This window comes from Staurois parvus, unplaced genomic scaffold (assembly GCF_062004578.1).
Source record: "Staurois parvus isolate SC_StPar_1 unplaced genomic scaffold, SC_StPar_1.0 ptg000483l, whole genome shotgun sequence".
NCBI lineage: Eukaryota > Metazoa > Chordata > Amphibia > Anura > Ranidae > Staurois > Staurois parvus.
In genome coordinates, this window is record NW_028318279.1 from 615152 (window position 1) to 638174 (window position 23023).

The following is a 23023-nucleotide window of genomic DNA, read 5'->3' on the forward strand; positions in this document are numbered from 1 at the left end:
GATGTCCTTTGAGCCCCCTGCTATATGCTTTTGCAATCGATCCCTTTGTAAGAAGGCTAGAGGGCGCATCGTTGTGCGGGTGCCTCTGGGCATTGCTGGTGTGCCGCCTTTGAAGGTCGTTGCCTATGCTGATGATGTGTCTGTTATTATCTCTGGGACTGAGGAGGCGCAGGAGGTGGTCTCTGTGATAGAGCAGTACACGGAGGCTTCTGGCTCTAAAGTCAACCATGAAAAGAGTGAAGTTTTCTGGATGGGTGAGGAGGGTGAAAGCTTCGAACTTCCGGATGCCTTCCCAGAGCCCCAGCAGGAAATTAAATTTTTGGGCATCAAATTTGGCCCTGGTGACTATGGTCATCGAAACTGGGAAAGCATGTTGGTAGATGCCAATGCCAAAGTAGCAAGCTGGAAGAGATGGAGGCTTTCCTTGAGAGAGAGGGTTGACTTGATCAAAACTTACCTGATCCCGATCTTTTTATATGTCAGCTTCGTCTGTATCTTGCCAGTATCTCTCTATGCAAGGGTCTACAGCTGTTTTTTCCAACTGTTATGGGGAAATAGGCTGAACCTGATCAAACGCAATGTAACTTACCTGTCCAGGCGGGAGGGTGGCCTAGGAATGGTCAACCCAATAGTTTTCTTTTCTTTGCTCTTTTTAAAGTACAATCTTGGTAATATGTTAGCAGAGACCCCGCCGGGATGGGTGGGTATTTTTCAGTCTTGGTTTAGGCCTTTTCTGCATTGCTGGGAAGATGGCGGCCCAGTGAAAAGTCTGAGAGTCCGACATGGCAAGCTCCCGGCTTATGTTGCCCCGTGTCTGAAAATACTGCGGCAGTGGCAGGTGACAGTGGAGGATATCAGGTCCCTTCCCAGGAAGCTTCTGGGGGAGAGAATTTTGGCTTCTGCTTTCAGTGTGTCACTGGCCTTAAAGGATTGCCCTGGTTCCGTAATGAGGGAGGGGTTGCGTTTAATTAACTTGGAGAGAATCCCTTTGAAGTTTAGGGATCAAGCCTGGCTCGCTTTCCATGGAAGGCTCTATGTGAGAGGGAACCTGAAGCACCATCCTGTGGATGATCGGGATTGTCTTAGAGCAGAGTGTGTTGGTAAAGTGGAGTCTATGGACCACTTTCTGCTCCTGTGTCCCTTTAACATAGAGGTGTATAAAAGGGTGGGGAGGGTTCTGGGCATCCCCTTTCTCTATCACACGAGTTATGCAGAGTGGGTGTACGGGGCATTCCCAGCTCGCTGGGACTTTGATTTGGATACACTTTTTCTAGTTATTATAGTTGTTCGTTACTTCACATGGAACGCACGGTGTCAGATTACCCTGCGGAAGAAAGTCCTCCCTGTAGAGGTGGTGGTGCACGATATTCTGGGTGAGGTTGGGAAGATTCGGGGTCTTGAGAAGGGCAGAGAGCCTCGGGCGGTCTGGATAAGGGCGTGGAGGAATATCAGACCTGTCTTTGGTGAACTGTCCATCTCTGGGTGAGGGGGTCTTTCCTTATACTGTTCTTTTCACTCCCGTAGTTTTTGTTGATTAAGATCTTTTTTGAAGAAGGGCTGCATGCATAAGGGGGGCGGGGTGGTTTCTTGACCTCTCAGGTTTGATGTCTGGTGTAGTGATGTGAGTGGTAGTACGATTTATTTCCCCAATTATGTCAAGTTCATTTCTGAGACATTTGCTTTTGTCTGACAGCAGATTTTGCTATATTTATTTTTGTTTTGCTGTAAATATATATATAAATATTTATTTTTTATATTCTGTATATTATTTTATGTTTATTGATTGCAAGACTTTTAATAAAGAAAAATTAGGAAGAATCCCTATGAAGAAGAACTATGTAGCAGGTAAGTGTTTGTTGTGTCATGGGTGTAAAAAAGGCATCTTGGAATTTCCCCTCATCTGTGATATTTTTGCCTTTGCAGTTGGGATGAACAATTATTTATAAATGCGTTGGCTTTTATTTCGGCTATACACAATGTCAACAAGAATCCAGAAATTTTGCCCAATATTACTCTGGGATTTCATGTGCTAGACTCATGTTTACATACTAGTAAGGCCATAGGACATGTCCTAAGTATTTTATCTGGACCACCGAAGACAGTCCCCAATTACAGGAGTTCTGGAGAAGGTCATCTGGTGGGCTTTGTTGGAGACCATTTTTCATTGACAACAATCCCAATGGCACAAATGCTTGAAATCTATAGATATACCCAGGTAGGTGCTACAACGTGACCACTGAGATCCTCCTGAGCAAAGTCCTAATAACGCACAGCCACAAGGAAGACCGATGTCTTTATACAATGCCATTGGAATTAGGCTTCATTCACACGGGCGCACAATAAGGGTTTTTTAATTACGGATCTGACCACAGCTAGATTGTTTTCAATGGAGCCATATACACAAGTGCGTAAACATGGCAAAGTGCTACTTTCAGATCCATAACACAGAATCCAAAAATCTGTTTCTAAGAACATGCTCTTTAAAGTGTTACTGAACCCACAACAGTACAATCAGTCTGTAGATGCAGTAAAGCATGCGTGTTATACTCACTGTACAACCTAAGGGGTTAATCCTCTGCATTGTGTAAAAATACTGTTTGATCCTGACTTCTATGATCCTCCCCTTCTTCCAGTCCCCCCCCCCCCTCTTATCTCCTGATAAGACATACAGTGAAGGAAATGCGTATTTGCTTCCCTGCTGATGTTGAATGTTCGCCCCTCACAAGGAAATGTTCAGTCTAAAAATCGAATGTTCGGTGTATTGTAACACTGAGAGACAGAATAGCAACAACAAATTCAGCAGAACTGCATGTCTAACAAATGATGACTGATTTACATGTTCATGGGACACACTGATAGCCGTGTCATCAATGTTGACTGAGAAGTCTGGGGAAGGGGTACATGGGGGAGGAAATATTATGAGCTTCATTTTGGATACACTGAGTTTGAGGAAGTGGTGTGACATCCATATTGATATGTCTGTTAATTATTCAGTGATAGGGGTAGAAAGATAGATTTAGGTGTCATCAGCATAGACATGGTATTGAAAGCTGTAGATGGTGTAGATCAAGAATAAGAGAGGTCCAAGGACTGAACCTTGGTGAACCCCAACAGAGAAAGGAATAGGAGAGCAGGTAGAGTTGTAAGTGGCACAGAAGGAGAGTACAGTCAAAAAGAATTTTTTGAGGAGGAGAGAGTGGCCAACTGTGTCAAAGGCAGCAGAGAGGTCCATGTGACGGAGCGTAGACAGGGACAGAACACACAGAGCAGATGATAAACACACAAAGCTTTATTGAGAAAATGACAGTCACTCAATTGGGGTCTGCAGGTAGCGTCCCATTACCCAGTGCAGGGGGAGAGCAGGGATGGGGCCCAAAACAATTGTAATCCGGCCCCAGGGAGGCAAAGTTAGAGTCTCTGGTAGATTGTAATCCAAACAGGGAGGAGAAAGGGAGGAAGAGTTCATGGACAGTCCATAGAGGGATAAAACGGGTGCAGACACTCATGGTTCCATCAGGGATGTCCTGGCTCACAGCAGACAACAGCAAGGGGGGCAACCCTCCTCAGCACACAGCAGAGGGTCCTCACAGCAGGCACTAGTCCTGATACTCCAGCACACAGCAACACAAGCAATCCTGGACCAGCAGTATTAGGCAGTATAGCAGCAGGTACTCCTCCTGAGCCCTGAGTATTAGCAGAGTACTCAGCGGGTAATAATCCTCAAGTCCCTTGGGTATTGCAGAGTGCCCAGTGGGTAATAAACCTCAAGTCCCTGGGGTATTGCAGAGTGCCCAGTGGGTAATAATCCTCAAGTCCCTGGGGTATTGCAGAGTGCCCAGCGGGTAATAAACCTCAAGTCCCTTGGGTATTGCAGAGTGCCCAGTGGGTAATAAACCTCAAGTCCCTGGGGTATTGCAGAGTGCCCAGTGGGTAATAATCCTCAAGTCCCTGGGGTATTGCAGAGTGCCCAGCGGGTAATAAACCTCAAGTCCCTGGGGTATTGCAGAGTGCCCAGTGGGTAATAATCCTCAAGTCCCTGGGGTATTGCAGAGTGCCCAGCGGGTAATAGGTCTCTGATCTCGGGGGTATTGCAGAGTGGCTGTGGAGGTCTCGCCTCAGCGTAGACCTCCCAGCAGCTGGCAGCGGACAGAACAACCAGGGGAGCCCTGCATCAGCCTTTTTAAGGCTTATACAGGACGCTCCCGGTTGTCCTGGCAACGTCGCCTGGGCAACGAGGCACGCCTTGACAGCCTGGAAGGCCAGACCCCCACCACCGCCATGGCCGCCTCTTCCTTCTTGCGCTCTCGAGCATGACAGAGCTCCTTATGTGTTCTGATGAACACATCACGATAGACTGGAGACAGAACAATCAAAGTCCAGGTGTCTCTGAGACCTCACATTTGGACCAAGAGTGCTGCAATGTCTCCTTGCACCTCGGAACTCCAACATCAATGGCGTGATCCTAACATCTGTAGTCTAGTAGCTTGAGATGCTTTGCATAGATTGGATCAGACCATGAGATGGCTCTGTTCAACGTGGTAATTTCCACTAAAAACAGACAGATGGAGATCTGTTTCAGATCAGTCTGGAGGAGTGGATGGGATGGCAGTCAGGTTTTACTGGACATGTGGTCTGTTTACATCACCATACAGGAGAGCGGGCTATGTCTGTGTCCACTCTGGAATGAACACAAACCTGTCATCCGCCTGCTCAGTGGGGATCAGAAGACAGTTTCCCCACTGAGCAGGCAGGCTCCAATAGAACCAGACCCATGTCGAAGGGGCCTAAGAGATTTCTGGCTGATGTTTATTTGTAAATCAGAGAACTGGACAAACATATGGTGAGTTTCTTTGTCCATTCACTGAACTGCAGACAGGCTTGGTTTGGATGGAACTCATATTCAATCCCAACGTAAAGCTTACCCCTAAATATTGATACTAGATCTTCTTTTTCTGTAACAATATACAGACGGCATACAACACTTACCTCACACTTGCTGACCAGCAGTTAATATTTTATTGCTGGTTGGCGGCTCTATTGTTGTGGGTACGTTGTGGGGGAACTCCCAGGTTTACAGGCACATGCGCCCCCTTCTGCACATGCTGTAGTTAGACACAGCACGAGTTTCTCTGCAGGCTCACAGCCAATGATTTTGACTGTGAACCTACTTATAACCAGGGGTAGACTGACCATTTGGAAACTCGGGCACTGCCCGAGGGCCCGGGGTCCGTAGGGGGCCCCTTGAGATTCCCCTGGTTCCTTTTTCATAGGCTTTTTTGAATTTGGGCAAGGACACAGGGGTCCCATCCTTATTGCCCGGGGGCCCCATGAGTTGTTAGTCCACCCCTGCTGATAACTGTGGCCAAGCACAGTACAGAGGTCAGTGTGTTAGTGAACACAGAACCCAAATTTGGCTGGTTCTTCTCCCTGATCTCACTTACCATTCAGGGCTGAGATCTGGAAGAAAAGCCAGTCAGTCTGAGAGTAAATCAGCACACATACGCTTGTAAGGCACACAGTTAACCTATTGATTGCCCTCCTGATCACCTCTGTCACCCAGCCAGTGTCATTAGTACAGTGACAGTGTACAGTATTATCACTGATCACCGTATTAGTGTCATTAGCAGCGGCAGATAGTGTCAGCTACAGTTAGTTAGTGTCCCTCCCAGCCAGTGTCAGTTAGCTCCAGTCCCCACCACACTATCACAGTCACATTATAAGTCACTGATCACCACCATTAATAGTATAGTGTCTGTCCTGATTAGTATTCTGGTCAGGATCAGAACTATACTAGTGTCCCCAACAGTATAGTGTCCCAATAAAATGCAGCATTAGCAGGAACAGCCCAGATCACTGGCAGTACTTATGTTTAGCCCCCACAACAGGTGCAGTGTTAGTATAATTTTTCTGATCACTGATCAAACCATTGATTTGAGAGTGCAAATATCAAGCGCAACTGTGCATGGTAGCCAAACAGCTTCTAACGTCAGCTTTTCAATTAAGCTTTGACAATAAAACCTGGAAGCTGATTGGTTTTTTATAGAGCTGCACCAGATTTTGCGCTCTCCAGTTTTAATAAATCAACCCCATTATCCACAAAACTGCTAGTGCTAGCAAAATCAGGTCTGATCTCTGCTAGCACTAGCATTCATTTTATTTCTAGTGCACAAGCAGTCCCTGATTGCTAGCAAGGAGCTCTCATTCCCATAGTCACCACTAGGTACCTGTAAAGTACCAAAATGTCCAAAAATATGTACACTAGTGAAGAGGCATACAGGATTCTGAGCATGAGAGATGACAACAAAGGGGAGGCTTCACTGTCAGAATGAGGCTCAGAATATCAACCTGTAGAATGTAGCACCACCCGAACATGTAGCTTGGATGATGGTGAAGAGGTCCTCACTAAAATCAGGTGTATGCGACCCCATATTGCTGCAGTTCTAGAAACATAAGATTATGCAAATATGTAGCAGGGAGCAGTACTAGCGCTGCACTACTTTTTGGTGATCTGGAAAGCACCGGCAGTGCAGTACATCCTGGCCATTTAAACACTAGCACTGCAGTATTTCATGGTGAAATGGTGAGCACCAGCAGTGCAGGACAAGTTGGTGAGGTGGCTAGCACTAGTAGCATAATGCAACCACAGCCACCAAGACTTCAAACACAGACCCATAGAGCCCATAAAAACCTTCCATAGCTGCTTACAAACCCTAATGGGCTGCCTCCAATTTCAGCAGCACCTCTTATGCCCCCATTTATAGCCCAGCTCAAGGTTCAGGTGGAAATAGCCAGCTTAACAATGCTCCTTGAATTTTGAGCTGTTTTTGACCGAAGACCACTATAATTTGATTGTGGCTGAAAGTAATGTTTATGTCCTACAGTACATCGCCACCAACCCAACAAACTTGCCAGGCCATTTGAATGGAAATTTACCACAGTTTCTGAATTTAAATCTTTTTGGAGGTTAACCCTTAATTTGGGCATTACAAAAAAGAATGAATTGCGGATATATTGTTCCACATCCCCAATTCATCATATGCCCGTGTTTTCTGCTGCAATGGCCAATAAAAGGTATGAGAATATAATGTGATTTATGCATTTCAGAGACAATACCCTCTGTTGTCCCCAGGGTGACCCTGAGTATGATTGACTCAATTCAGCCCCTCATATGTTACCTGTCCCAGAAATCTACAGATGTGTATACACCACAACAAAATATCGGCATAGATGAATCCCTTGTACATTTTACTGGCAGACTTGCAATCAAGCAATATCTCCCCAGCAAGTGTGCCAAATATGGGGTCTAAATGTATGAGCTCTGTGAGAGGGCCTGTCAGGAGTCTGTGATAGTGAGCCATTGTAGATTTCCAACTCGGGGTTCCCCAGAGTTTGGAGTCTAAACCCCACACTGCTTCTTCACTAGGGCCGCTGATGGTGGAGATGGACTTGCAGCAAGCTGGAACCAGGTCTCAGCCCCCAGGTATGATCTGCTGAGGATTTGGAGACCACTGACATGTGCAGAGAACAAATAAAAGAAAACTGAAGAAAAACAAGGAAAAAAGTTGAGGTCAAGCAGAAATGGTAGATGAAGCTGGGATTGGTACACGGGGAATCATACACAGGCTACACATAATAGTAGGCAAACAGGAGCTCTGAGAACTGGGAAGTTTCTCAGGCAACACGGTCCACACTGAGCATGACTTATGTAGGCAAGAAAAAGGGGAAAAATATATACCCACAGAATAGCTGGTGATGCCCATAGATGAGCACAGAAGCCAAACAACACACGTGAAGGAGATGCAGGTCTAGGAGAATCACTGCAACAAGGAGGTAAGACTAACACAGGTGGAAACCTGCAGGTTAAATCATGATGAGGACCGCAGGCTATACATATCGCTTTAAAATTTATTAGGGAAAAGACAGTGAAGTGGAGCCCCCCGGATTCTCAGACTACATGGGGAGCAGTGGTAGTACACTGTAGGACTTTGCGTGACCCTTTTTCCATATGGGGTACCATTTACATGCAGACAACATTTATGCAAGCGTGACACTATTTTAGACTATCGTTCCTTACAAAAATCTCCTTGCACCATGGAACCTAGTCGCAGGGGCTTCCCCCAATGGCTTGTTAACACCACACTTAGAGTGGTGGGAGTAAACCTGCTTGGGCAATGAAGAACTACTAGCAGTAAAATGGAAGGACAAACGTGATGTATTTATCCTCTCCTCCATTCACCCAGACATGACGGTCCAAATTCACACCATACATAAAACCCTAACCAAAAAAGCTAATGGGGTTTTTAAGGTACCAAACCATATATAACAAAAACGATACAAAAATAAGAAAAAAGAGTTGAAGAAAAATTTACCGCCATTTATTAGTTAACCTCCCTGGCGGTATGATCATGTCAGGAATTTTGTGCTGAAAGCGGTACCATTTTTTTGCATGGAAATATGTAGTTTTTAATTGTAGGCTGTAATTTTTAGGAATAACTCACTGAAATCTATCCGAAAAAGAGTCTATTAAACATCCCGGGGATGATAAAACTTGAAACACGAAATCATAAATTATAATTTAATAAATAATCATAAAAAATAATAATATAATAATAATAAATTTAATTCAATAATATAATCAAACCAAAAACACTGAAATTTGAAATACAGAGGCAAATTCGCACATCGCTGAGCAAAGTCGCAAAATCGTTTTCAGTGTCTGATGAGGAATTTCCCCCACGAATCATTATCACTCAATTCTGCAAGTGGTTCTGATTTACTATCGCTGTTCTAAAACCGCTTTTGACGTAAAGGGACGCTTTTTGGCCGCCATGGACTTTTCTAAGTTTCCAGGCAGAAAGAACATTCAAAATGCAGGCAGGGCGCCGGACAAAGCAGTAGGGACAAAATGTATGTGAAATGCAGTGAAAAAGCAATGACAGCAAAAATGTCATTTTTTAAAAATTTCAAATTTCCCGCCGGTTCCGCCGCCCGAACGTTCTGACGTCACGGGGACCGGAACACGGAAGCCAGATGCCGGCATCCGCCGGAGGAGATGGACGGGGACGCTGCAGGGGACACATCGTGGGAGCGAAGGACAAGGTAAGTGCTGCAGGGACCCCCAGAGAACGCTGCATGGTAAGCCCGAGTGTAGCTCGGGGTTACCGTTCTTGGTATAGAAATTCTACCCCGAGCTACACTCGGGAAAACCGCCAAGGAGGTTAAAAAACCACCATATTGGTGGGGCATGACAATAGGACACATTGATCATAATAGGCCCAAATGTGTTGGACAGAAAGTACTACAAAATGTAACCTACTGACAATAAATCACAGATTGAAATAATGACACTCTTGGATGATTCCTTGATATCTTTGGTGCCGATAAAATACTCTGTTAATTGCTCCAGCATTTATGTACAAATGGATACTTTGTTCGTTACTCCAACGCGTTTCACGGGACAAAGCCCGTTTCTTCAGGGAGACAAAGTATACATTTCTAAAATAGAGCAAAAATAGGCCCAGAACACATTGTGGATATATGACCATTATAGTACATAGAATTAACTGGTTGCCGACCAGCCACAGTGTTTATACTGTGACAGGGCGGCACCGCTGCGCAGAATCACGTTTTTAAACGTCATTCTGCAAAACAGGTAGGGGGCGTGTGCGAGGCGCGCGACCGCCCTTCCCACGCCGCTGATCGCAGCTGCGGGTGTCAATCATCGGGTCCCAGCCGGTCATTGCCCGCCGGGTCCTGGCAATTACCGGCAATCACTGACAGGGAGCACGGCTGCAGCATTTACACTGCAGCTCTGCTCCCTGTCAGTTCCGAGCACACTGATCCTGAGAGAGGAGTTTATCTCTCGGGATCAGTGTGTTCCTGTGAAGCACACACCCCCACCCACTAATAAAACACTCCCCTCACACAGTTAACCCTTTCATTGCCTAAAAAAATTTAACCCCTTCCTGCCCAGTGCCATTAGTACAGTGTCAGTGGGGTTTTTTTGCACCGATCACTGTATTGGTGTCACTGGGGATGTCAGTGACCCCAAGTCAGTTCCCCCCCAGTGTCAAAATGTCTGCTGCAGTTACGCCATAAGTCACTGATCCCCTCCGTAAGTCGCTGATCGCCGCCATAAGTCGCTGATCGACGCCATTATTAGTATAAAAAAATTAAAAATCCAGTATGTATACTGCCATTTGTAAACACTATAACTTTCACGTAAACCAATTAATTTACACGTATTGGAGCATGATGTTTGTGCTCCAAATTTTGTTTTTGTTTACCTTTTGTACCCATTGGTACTTTGAACCTTGTGCTGTAACATGTAAAATTTTCTCTTTATTTTTTATATATATATATATATATGTGTATATTTTGATGTATTTTCTTTTGGGAAAATTATTTTTGAATATGATGTGTTGTAACATTTTTTGTATTCTTTGACCTTTTTGTGTATTTTGGTTTTTTGTATGTAAATCTTGATGGACCTTGTGCTGTAAGAGTGTTGGAACTCTGTTTTGTGAAATTGTTTTTGTACCTTTTCTAATAAAATAATTAAAAAAAAAATTATAAATTTACACGTATTGGGAATTTTTTTTAGCAAAGACACGTCGCAGAATGCATTTTGGATGAAATTTATGACTAAATTTGAGTTTTAATTCTTTTACTGGACATGTTTTATAGCAAAAAGTCCAAAATATTGTTTTTTTCTCAAAATTGTCAGCCTTTTTTCTTTTATAGCGCAAAAAATAAAAAACGCACAGGCGATCAAATACCACCGAAAGAAAGCTCAATTTGTGGGAAAAAAAAGAATGTAAATTTAATTTGGGTGCAGGGTTGCATGACCGCGCAATTGTCAGTTAAGATAACGCAGCGACGTAACACAAACCTCTTCTGTAACCGGTTCCTGACCACCATTCAGCAGAAATACTGCTAAAGGGCGGCATGGGTACGCATAATCACATATATATACATGATTCGCGCTCCCGCAGTGTTCAGACCCCTTCCAGATAGAGTCAGATTGCCCGTCAGTACACCAGTCATCACATTTAACCCCTTGATTGCCAGGAAGACGCTCATGCACAATAAACCTCCATTGCTAGTATTGTATCTGAACGGATCAATATCTTTGATCAGGTCAGCACTATACCAGCGTTCACATTAGTATAGCGTCCCCAAAAATGCAGCGTTAGCAGGATCAGCCCCGGCACCTGCCAGCCCCTGCGTTTAGCTCCTATGCGCACCCCACCCCCCCTTATATGCATTATCTTGGTGAGATTAGATAATGTAAGGGCAGAGGAGATATCTAGAGTCTGATAGACCCCAGATTTCGCAAAAAAGAATATATGACAATGCCCATTGAAGTTATAGGGGATATTTGCAATCCCTGTGACAGCATTAAAAGTGATAAAAAAAAATGAAAGGTACAATGTAAAAATAATTAAAAAAAAATTAAAATAACAAAAAAAAAAACACCTGTGTGTGCGAGCGTTGGCCCTGTGACGTTATGTAAACAGTGGTTGCACCATGCATGTGAGGTATCGCCACGAACGTCAGATCAAGGGCAGTAATTCTAACACTAGACCTCCTCTGTACATCTAAAATGGTAGCTTGTAAAGACTTTTAAAACGTTGCCTATGGATATTAAAAACGTATGCAGTTTGTCGCCATTGCACGGGGCATGCACAGTTTTAAAGCGTGTCATGTTTGGTATCTATTTACTCGGCATACCGTAATCTTTTATATTTTACCAAATAATTGGACAATATATTGTGTTTTTGTGCATTAAAAGTAAAAAATATGTATTTAAAAAAAATTGTGTTTGAAAAATTGCCACACAAGTACTATGTGACATAAAAAATTTCAGCACCCACCATTTTATTCACTAGGGTGTTTGCTTTTAAAAATATATAATGTTTGGGGGTTTAAATTAATTTCCTATCAAGAAATACTGATTTTTTTTTTCATGTGAACAAAAAGTGTCAGAAAAGGCTTGGTGTTCATGTGGTTAGAAGAGTGAGTGATGTGCGGCATAAACTTCTAATGCTGGGCATAAAATGCCCCCACCCCGCAAAACGACCCCTTTTTGGAAAGTAGACACCCCAAACTATTTGCTGAGAGGCATGTTGAATCAATAGAAGAATTTATTTTTTTACCACACTTTTTGGAAAATGACAAAAAAAAAATTTTTTTACACAAAATTGTCACTTAAATGATTTATTGCTCACACATACCATGGGTATATGTGGAATTACTCCCCAAAATACATTTTGCTACTTCTGATGAGTATGGGGGTACCACATGTGAGAGACGTTTTGGCAGTCTAGCCAAGTACAGGACCCCAAAATCCAATAAGCACCTTCAGGCTTTTAAAAGGCTTTATTTCCTCATTACACTTCCAGACTACCCATCACAGTTTCAGAGGCCCTGAAATGCCAGGATAGCACCTAACCCCCCAAAATGACCCTTTTTTGGAAAGTAGACACCCCAAGGAATTTGATAAGAATCATGGTGAGCATTTTGCAGATCTCATTTGTTGTCACAAGTTTTTAGAAAATGAAGAAAGAAAACAAAAACATATTATTTATTTATTTTTTATAATTCAAAACCTTGTGAGAAAAAAATGAGATCTGCAAAATACTCACCATGCCTCTTTTTAAATTTCCTGGGGTATATACTTTCTAAAAAGGGGTCATTTGGGCGGAGGTTTGGTGCTATCCTGGTATTTCAGGGCCTCCAAAACTGTGATAGGTAGTGAGGAAGTGAAATGAGGAAGTTACGCACCTTCAGGCTTTCAAAGTGGTCATTGGATGTCAGGCTCCTGTATGTGGCTAGTCTCACACATGTGGTATCCCCATACTCAGTAGAAGTAGCAGAATGTATTTTGGGGTGTAATTCCACATATACCCAAGGCTTGTGTGAGCAATCATTTAAGTGACAACGTTGTGTAAAAAAAAATGTTTTTGTCATTTTCCAGAAACTTGTGGGAAAAAAAAAATCTTCCATGGACTCAATATGCCTCTCAGCAGATAGCTTAGGGTTTCTACTTTCCGAAAAGGGGTCATGTTGGGGTGATTGTACTGTCCTGGTATTTTAGCACCTCAAGAAATGTGATGGGATGTCAGAAAGTAAAAGCTGTATAAATTGAAATATCTATACCATAGTTTGTAGACGCTATAACATTCACACAAAGCAATCAATATACACTTATTGGGATTTTTTTTACCAAAAACATGGAGCAGAATACATTTTGGCCTAAATTTATAACTAACCTTGAGTTTACGATATATTTTTTTATAGTCGAAAGTAAAAAATATAGTTTTTCTTCCAAATTTTTGGTCGTTTATTGTTTATAGCGCAGAAAATGAAACGTGCACAGGTGATCAAATACCACCAAAAGAAAGCTCCATTTGTGTGAAAAAAAGGACGTAAATTTAATTTGGGTGCAGCATTGCATGACCGCGCGATTATCAGTTGAATTAGTGCAGTGCCGAGCAGCAAAAAGAGGCGTGGTCATTAAAGGGGGTAAATTCTCTGGAGGGCAAGTGGTTAATCTTTTGAGCTTTTTCTTTGACATGTCTGACCAGGAGATCTTAGAGCTTGGAGACATACAACCTTATGGGTCCTACATTGTGGGTCCTTGGTTGTTGTGATTCTGATTCTGAGAATAAAACCTCTGATTGATCAATGCACCCGTAGAATCTGTTTTTACTTTAGTTTTCCTATCAGGATCTGGTGTAGAGAATTGTCTCTGCAGCATTGTATGGGGAAGCCGTATCCTCCCTTGTGGCAGCAGTTTGTAATGTCTACAAGGAGAAAGATTTAGTAGGTCCTATAATGAAAATGTCCTTTAAAATGAAGTAAACCTTTCACTTTAAATGTGATCTTCCTGAGAACACGCTCTCATCAACTTTACCTAATATTAAAAATGATTTTAAAATAAACCAAGCAGAATGTATTTATTAATATAGACAAATACATCTACATACAATATAATTACAGTGACCCTGACACCAAACTAAACTACATTACAATCCGCTTATGAAAGAACATGTATAATATTGATCTCTCTGGAAGGTGGTGAGTGAAATCTTCCCTCTCTGGAAGAGTGATGGGTGTCTCTGGTATCTGACACTTTAGGATGTTTAGGATACTTTCCCCCCTCTGGTAACTGTGGTTCCTCCTCACTAAGTGACTACATTGTTCTGTAGTGATGTAATGGCTGGTGGGAAGAACCACTAAACCCAGCAAGGGACAAGGTTTCCAACAAATCCAAAATATCTGATACCAACAGTGTCCAGAGCAAAAATCACCCTCACTGTCCACCATCTTACTTTGTTCTAGAGAAGTAAGCATGAAACGTTTATATATAACAGTGTTAATTCTCAATACACTAGCAAAATACTAAAATGAACAATAATAGAGATAATGCCATAACGACTGGTAACCCAGTGTTGCTCCTCACATATTAGCGGATAACTGTCTTTGTATTCAGGTCAGGTCTGAGCAGAATTATGTAACATTTTGGGAAGAATATACAGCCAAGAAGTCCAGAACTTGAGGCCATTATAGCAAAAACCTTCACAGCCACCATGTATTTCCCTCTGGTGCTCAGATAGGCCGGGATCATGGCAATCCAGACACTGCAGAACACCAGCATGCTGAAAGTGATGTACTTGGCCTCATTAAAACTGTCCGGTAATGTCCTGGCTATAAAAGCTATAATGAAGCTCACAGCTGCCAGAAGCCCCATATATCCCAGGACTGAGTAGAAGCCGATAACTGAACCCTCATTACACTGAATGATGATCTTCCCCTGATAAGAGTGAGTGTCCTGATCCTGGAAGGGGGGAGAAATAGACAACCAAGTGACACAGATTATGACTTGGACCAGTGAGAAGACACAAATGATAAAATTGGACAGTTTGGCTCCCATCCATTTCCTCCAGGGACTCCCGGGTTTGGTGGCTTTAAAAGCAATACATACCATGATACTTTTGGCAAGTAGAGAAGAGACGGCAACTGAGAAGATGACACCAAAAGATGTGACACGCAGCATGCAGGTTACATCTACTGGATGGCCGAAGAACAAGAAGACACAGAGGAAGCTCAGCATGATGGAGACCAGGAGAAGATAGCTCAGGTTCCGGTTATTGGCTTTAACAATGGGGGTGTCCTGGTAATGTATAAATATCCTCAATATTAAACCAGTCAGAAGACAACAGAGGATGGAGACGGCTGAAAATACTGCAACAATGGTGTCATCAGTGTAGGAGAGAAATTCCACCGCTCTTGGAACACACCGATCCTTCTCTTCATTTGGCCATTCTTCATCAGGACATTTCATGCAGTTTTCACTGTCTGCAGGGAGAACAATACAAACACAATGAGCATCGGGGTCAGAGCTTAGAAAACAAATTAAAAATATGAATTAATTTAAGATAGATAGATAGATAGATAGATAGATAGATAGATAGTTATTATCTATCACACAGTTGAGTGTGCCTAATGGGAAGTGCTAAAAAAAATGTTGGTTCCATAAGGACACAATAAAGAGTGAAAAGACGAAAAATAGAATGCACAAGAACTGTGTTATAGGCAGAAATGTGATAATTGGGAGTTTCAGTTTAAATTGTCAGAAAACCCTGATAATGAACATATTTTCTACCCTTGTTGGTTTGTTAAATACACAACTGGAAACATTTGTTATATCTGTAAAAGTGCAAATAAAAATACCTGTTGAGCATTTTTATTTTTTTATTTATTTTCTGTTGGTTGAATTGGATGGACTTTGTGTCAGCAATTCAAAATGGTCCTCAGTAGTTTGTATGGCCCCCATGTGCTTGTATGCATGCCTGACGTCGGGGGAGGCTCCTAATGAGACAACGGATGGTGTCCTGGGGTATTTCGTCCCAGATCTGGACCTGGGCATCACTGAGCTCCTGGACATTGAGGCATAACCTGGCAGTGTCGGATGGACCGAAACATGATATCCCAGAGGTCTTCTATTGGATTTAGGTAAGGCAAGTGTGGGGGCCTTTCAATTCCTTCATCCTCCAGGAACTGCCTGCATACTCTTGACACATGAAGCTGGGCATTGTCGTGCACCAGGAGGAACCCAGAACACACTGCACCAGTGTAAAGTCTGACAATGGGTCCAAGGATACTTAATGGTAGTCAGGGTGTAGTAGAGGTTTTTGCGTCCCTCCATGGAGATGCCTCCCCAGACCCACTGACCCACCACCAAAATGGTCATGCTGAACAATGTTACAGGCAGCATAATGTTCTCCATGGCTTCTCCAGACCCTTTCACGTCTGTCACATGTGCTCAGGGTGAACCTGCTCTCATCTGTGAAAAGCACAGGGTGCCAATGGTGGACCTGCCAATTCTGGTGTTCAATGGAAAATGCCTATCGAGCTCTATGGTGCCGGGCAGTGAGCACAGGGCCCACTAGAGGATGTCAGGCCTTCAGGCCACCCTCATGAAGTCTGTTTCTGATTGTTTGGTCAGAGACATTCACACCAGTGGCCTGCTGGAAGTCATTTTGTAGGGCTCTGGCAGGGCTCATCCTGTTTCTCCTTGTACAAAGGAGCAGATACCGGTCCTGTTGATGGGTTAAGACCCTTTCTATGGCCCTGTCCAGCTCTCCTAGAGGAACTGCCTGTCTCCTGGAATCTCTGCCATGCTCTTGAGACTGTGCTGGGAAACACAGGAAACCTTCTGGCAATGTCACTTATTGATGTGCCATCCTGGAAGAGTTGGACTGCCTATGCAACCTCTGTAGGGTCCAGGCATCACATCATGCTACCAGTAGTGACACTGACCCTAGCCAAATGCAAAACTCGGGAAAACCGTCATAAAAGATGAGTAGGGAAAAACATGTCAGTGGCCTCCACCTGTAAAACCATTCCTGTTTTGGGAGTTGTCTCATTGTTGCCGATCTAGTGCACCTGTTGTTAATTTGACTAACACCAAAAGGCAAGTAGGATATTTGGCGCACTTCGAGATGGAGTAAGGAGGTAGATGCGGCATACAATAATATGTATAGGCATATAATCAATGGTGATGGAATTAGGGGAAATAAATCATTAACAATATACTGTAATAAATACACAAATAAAATTGCCTTAGAAAGAGTCCTATTGGTAACTCTGATGCACCATGGAGTGGAGGCAGCTGGCCAATAACGAGGTAGAGAGGGCCTGTGGAAGATCACGAAGAAAAAGGCGGCACCCTTTAAGTGCAGTATGAAAGGTTGTTAATGGATACAAAGTGTAGTAATACAGGCCACACACAAAGCGTAAGTAGGTTTGCGCTTGTAAAGTAATTGGTATCCGCTGTAGTAAAGGCGCGTGAAGCCTCTGGATGGATGGTGGTCTCCAGCATCTGGCAATGGTGCTGGTGGCTTCCAGCATGTCCTCCTAGTTTTGGGCCATGTGGAGGGAGCATGCATGCTGCAAACACGCGCCAACCCCTGACATCACGTGACCGGAAGTGATGTCTCAGCTGAGGGAATCCGAGAACCAGGAGAACGTGCTGGAAGCCACGAGCACCACCGCCAGATGCCGGTGACCATTATCCATCCAGAGGCTACACACTCCTTCACTACAGCGGATGCCTATTAATTTATATTAATGTGATTTTAGGGTGTAATAAATCTTTTTTTGTATAATAAAGTATATCTAATTTTGAATCAAAATATATGTGGTGATGTTTTATTAGCTGCATTTAAGTCCCAAGGGGGTAATTTTTTCTTGTATGTAGTAGTGTTAGTGGTGATAGTAGTATTAGCAGTAGTAGTAACAACAGCAAAATACAACCAGGCAGGGCTGACACCATTTCAATTCCCAAACTCCTGTGTGTTGTCAGCCTACACCAGTATGAGGAGCTAACTACATTTCTAGCAGGATCAACAAGTATCTTTCTGTACTTGCAGTGGCTTTAACGATATAAAACAGGAGCAATTATGGCGTAAAACCAAATCTCAGCAAGCTTTCACCCGTTATAAATCTGCTTTCTTAACATACAATTCCTCCCTCCATGCTGCCAAACAAGCCTACTTTGTCACTCTCATCAATAGCTTGTCATCCAGTCCTCGTCCTCTCTTCTCTACTTTTAACTCTCTACTTTCTCCACCTCTACCTCCACCCAGTACCTCACTCACTGCTCACGAGATTGCAAATCATTTCAAAAACAAGATTGACGCAATTCTTAGGGGCATCGCCACTGCACAGACATCCATCCCACTTAGCATACCTTATACTAAACCTCCCTCAACACTTTCCTCTTTTGAACTTGCTACTGCCAAACAGGTCACTAAGGTTTTCTCCAAAGCCCGTCTCACTACCTGCCCCCTGGATCCTGTCCCCTCACAACTACTACGGTCACCCTCTTCTTCCAGTCTATGCTCCCTCACTCAAATCGTCAATCTCTCGCTCTCTACTGGCACCTTCCCCTCCCCTCTAAAGCATGCGCACATCACATACTTAAAAAGCCCTCCCTGGACCCCACCAACCTGAACAACTTAAGACCCATCTCCCTGCTCCCGTTTACCTCTAAACTCCTAGAACGCTTAGTCTACAATCATCTGAGCTCCCACCTCACCGACAACAACCTTTTTGACCCTTTACAGTCTGGCTTTCGCTCACTCCACTCCACTGAAACTGCCCTACTAAAACTCACTATGATCTACTAACTGCTAAAACCAATGGCCACTACTCCGTACTCTTACTACTTGACCTCTCTGCGGCTTTGGATACGGTTGACCATCCCCTCCTTCTCTTCAAAAAACTGCACTCTCTTGGCCTCAGAGACTCTGCTCTCTCCTGGTTCTCCTCCTACATATCGCAGCTCCTTTGGTGTAACCCATAACTCCATCTCCTCTTCTCCTCTCCCTCTTTCTGTAGGGGTCCCTCAAGGTTCTGTCCTTGTACCCCTTCTCTTCTCCATCTACACCTCCTCCCTTGGTCACTTGATAAAATTCCACGGGTTTAAGTACCATCTCTATGCTGATGACACACAAATCTATCTTTCTACCCCTCACCTCACCCCTTCAGTCTCCTCTCGCATTACTAACCTACTAAGTGACATATCGGCATGGATGTCACTCCACTTCCTCAAACTCAATCTTTCCAAAACTGAACTCTTAGTATTCCCCCCAGCCCGTACCCCCTCCCCTGACTTCTCCATCAAGATCAATAATACAACCATCAGTCCCTCCCCTCATGCCAGGGTACTAGGTGTAATCCTAGACTCCCATCTGTCCTTTCAGTCCCAAATCCATTCACTGTCCAAATCTTGTAGACTTCACCTCCGCAACATCTCCAAGATACGGCCGTTCCTAACCACGGAAACTACTAAGCAACTTATTCCCTCCCTGGTTATCTCTCGCCTTGACTATTGTAACTCCCTCCTCATTGGCCGACCTCATCGCAGGCTATCCCCTCTTCAGTCTGTCATGAATGCTGCTGCCAGACTCATCCACCTTACTAACTGTTCTGTATCTGCCACCCCTCTCTGCCAATCCCTCCACTGGCCTCTACTTAATGTCCTCCACCCCTCTCTGCCAATCCCTCCACTGGCCTCCACTCAGTGTCCTCCACCCCTCTCTGCCAATCCCTCCACTGGCCTCCACTCAGTGTCCTCCACCCCTCTCTGCCAATCCCTCCACTGGCCTCCATTCAGTGTCCTCCACCCCTCTCTGCCAATCCCTCCACTGGCCTCCACTCAGTGTCCTCCATCCCTTTCTGCCAATCCCTCCACTGGCCTCCACTCAGTGTCCTCCACCCCTCTCTGCCAATCCCTCCACTGGCCTCCACTCAGTGTCCTCCATCCCTCTCTCCCAATCCTTCCACTGACTTCTCATTGCCCAACGGATCAAATTAAAAACATTAACAATAACATATAAAGCCATTTATAACTCTGCCCCTGTCGGGGATCGCCGCGCCGCTGGGCTCGGCGCAGGCGCAGTACACCGCCCTGTGCAGGGACGCGGGCGCCGGGACCTGGCCGACCGCGGCAACCAGGTTCGCGCATGCGCAGTAGAGACCACGGGCGCGCGCCTGGCACCAATGACAGCGCAGGGCGGGATATTTAAACGGCCCTGAGCTGTCATTCAGTGCCTTTTGGTCTTTCTGAATCCTGTGTACCTGTGAAACCTGTGAAAGTAAGTTGCTGACCCAGATTGTGCCCTGACCTTGCTGTTTCTCCTGTTCTTGACCCTTGCTTGCCTGACCTCTCTCCTGAATGCCCCCTTTTGGATCTGACCTGCTGTTGCTGACCTGGCGTGTGACCCGACTATTCTTTGTCCGCTGCTCTGTACCGCACCGTCCCCATAGTTACCGACCCGGCTTGTATGACCTTGCACTTGCTCAGCCATCCATCCATCCCTCTCAACGGGGTCTCCAGACCTCCTCATACCTGGCTCTCTCCCGTGGGAGCCCCTGGCGAATACCCCTACCACTGACGGGTGTCCTCAGTAGTCACAACCTGGTCCCAGGGTACTCCAAGTCCATCCCCACCATCAGGGGCCCTGGTGAACAAGTACTCTGGGGCTTAGACTCCGTGCGCTGGGAACATCCGATCAGTGGAGTGCTAGTGGTACCGCCGGGCGGTCCCTTACAGTACCAAAAGGCCATGACTGAGCCTAGAGGAGGGCCCTCCCCGCTAGAGGAAATTTGCAGGCACCTAGCTAATTTTACGCAGGCCGTAACGGCCCTGCAGGACAGATGTATGCAGCTGGAGAATCGCTTCCAGACTTGCTCTATTTCTGACCCTGCCCCACAGGCCCCGGTTTCTGCCCTGGTAGCTCAGGAGCCAGTCTCAGGGGCTTCCGCCCCGCTCCCTATGGCGGAACCCCGAGTACCCTTACCGGAGCGTTTTCACGGGGACCGCACACGCTTCCGGTCATTCCGTGATTCCTGTCTCTTGTTCTTTGAGCTACAACCCCGTACCTTCCTGACCGAAAATGTGAAGGTAGGATTCATTATTTCACTATTGCAGGGTAAACCCCAGGATTGGGCCCACCGGTTAAGGGGAAACAATGATCCTCATCTGGGATCGGTCAATAGTTTTTTTTGAAGCAATGGCCATCTTGTATGATGACCCACAGCGGACAGCCTCTGCCGAAGCGACCCTATATGCGCTCCGGCAGGGCCGGCGGGTGGCAGAGGAATACGCCTCTGATTTCAGGCGGTGGATGGGGGACACACGCTGGAACGAGTTTGCTCTGTTGCACCAGTTCCATATGGGGCTCCCTTGAAAGATGAGCTGGCCCGGGTGGAGGTTCCCGAGTCTCTAGAAGACCTTATCGCCCTGACAATTAAAATTGACCGAAGACTGCGGGAACGCAGGCTTGAGAGGTCCGGCCAGGGTCGCGGAAATACCTGGGGTCCATTCCTAGGCCCCAGCCAATCAACCCGACAAAGCATCCAGAACCCACCACCAGGAGATGTTCCGGAACCTATGCAGATAGGCCTGGCGCGGCCTAAATTACCACCGGAGGAACGCCAGCGCAGACGAGCCCAGAACCTCTGCCTTTACTGCGGTGAAGCTGGTCATATGGTGCGATCCTGCCCACTGAAAATGAGTAAGTGCACCCGTTTTTCTTCCTTGTCTATTAGCAATACCTGTCCTTCGCAATACTTAGTAGTGCCCCTCTCCTTTCAGCTTCCAGAAAGGACCGTGGAGGTGACAGCCATAGTTGATTCGGGGGCATGCAGCTGTTTCCTGGATTTAGAGTTTGCTCACCAGCAGGGTATCCCTCTCCAACACAGAGAGAAGGGCTTCAACATCTTTTTGGCCGATGGTTCCCAGATAAAATCGGGGGTAGTTAATCAGGAAACTCCCCCCATTGCCACTACCATTGCCAACCAGCACCAGGAATTCCTCCGTCTGGGCGCTATTGCGTCACCTCTTTTCCCAGTCATTCTGGGGCTCCCATGGTTACGGGCCCATAACCCCCAGATTGACTGGGAAACCGGGTCAATCTCGTTCCCTTCCCCATACTGTCGGGAACATTGTCGCACTTCGGGCCCCGCAGGGCCCCGAGTTCTCCTATGCTCCGAAGGAGACTCCGATTTGAAACAGGTTATTCCCGCAGCCTATCATGGGTTCTCTATGTGTTCAGTAAGCGGGGAGCCGATACCCTGCCCCCCCACCGCCCGTATGACTGTCCAATCGACCTGTTACCAGGCTCTGAAATCTCTTTTGGGCGAATTTTCCCCCTATCTGAGCTTGAATTGGGGGCCCTAAAGGAATATATTGAGGACAGCCTCCAGAAGGGATTCATCCGCCCCTCCACTTCTCCAGCAGGAGCGGGAATCTTCTTTGTGGAGAAAAAAGACAAAACCCTGAGACCTTGTATCGACTACCGGGAGCTGAACAGGGTCACGATCAAAAATCGTTACCCGTTGCCATTGGTACCAGAACTGTTTCAGAGCCTAAAAGCTGCGGTTATATTCACAAAACTTGATTTAAGGGGGGCCTATAACCTGGTACGCATAAGAGAGGGGGACGAGTGGAAAACGGCCTTCCGTACCGGGTTTGGCCACTTTGAATACCTGGTCATGCCATTTGGGCTGTGCAATGCACCAGCCACTTTCCAACATTTCGTGAACGACATCTTCAGGGATTTTTTGGATGTCTTCGTTATCGTCTACTTGGACGACATACTAATTTTTTCACCCCCTCTGGAGGATCATAGGATGCATGTGGCAAAGGTATTGGGGCGGTTGCGGCAGGATGGGTTATATGCTAAGGTGGAGAAATGTTGCTTCGAGCAATCTAGCATCACGTTTCTAGGCCTGATTATCTCCACTGTGGGGGTCGCGATGGACCCCCAGAAGGTCTCTGCAATTTTAGATTGGCCTGAACCCACGGACAAAAAAGGCGTCCAATGGTTTATAGGGTTCGCAAACTTTTATCGGAAGTTCATCAAGAACTTCTCGGTTCTGGTCTTCCCCATTACTCAACTAACCAAACTTGGAACCCGGTTCAAATGGACACCGGAGGCTCAAGAAG

General features: G+C 45.3%; 1 protein-coding gene across 1 annotated transcript in view; it reads right to left on the reverse strand.

Annotated features, from left to right (window-relative positions):
- Positions 1–13993: 13993 nt before the first annotated feature.
- Positions 13994–23023, reverse strand: part of LOC149452309 (vomeronasal type-2 receptor 116-like) — a 46944-nt gene continuing 37914 nt past the window's right edge. Inside the window, exon 5 of the mRNA XM_089689528.1 lies at positions 13994–15363. Coding sequence (XP_089545654.1) covers positions 14471–15363 — 893 coding nt within the window. The 3' untranslated portion in view covers positions 13994–14470. The remainder of the gene's footprint in view (positions 15364–23023) is intronic.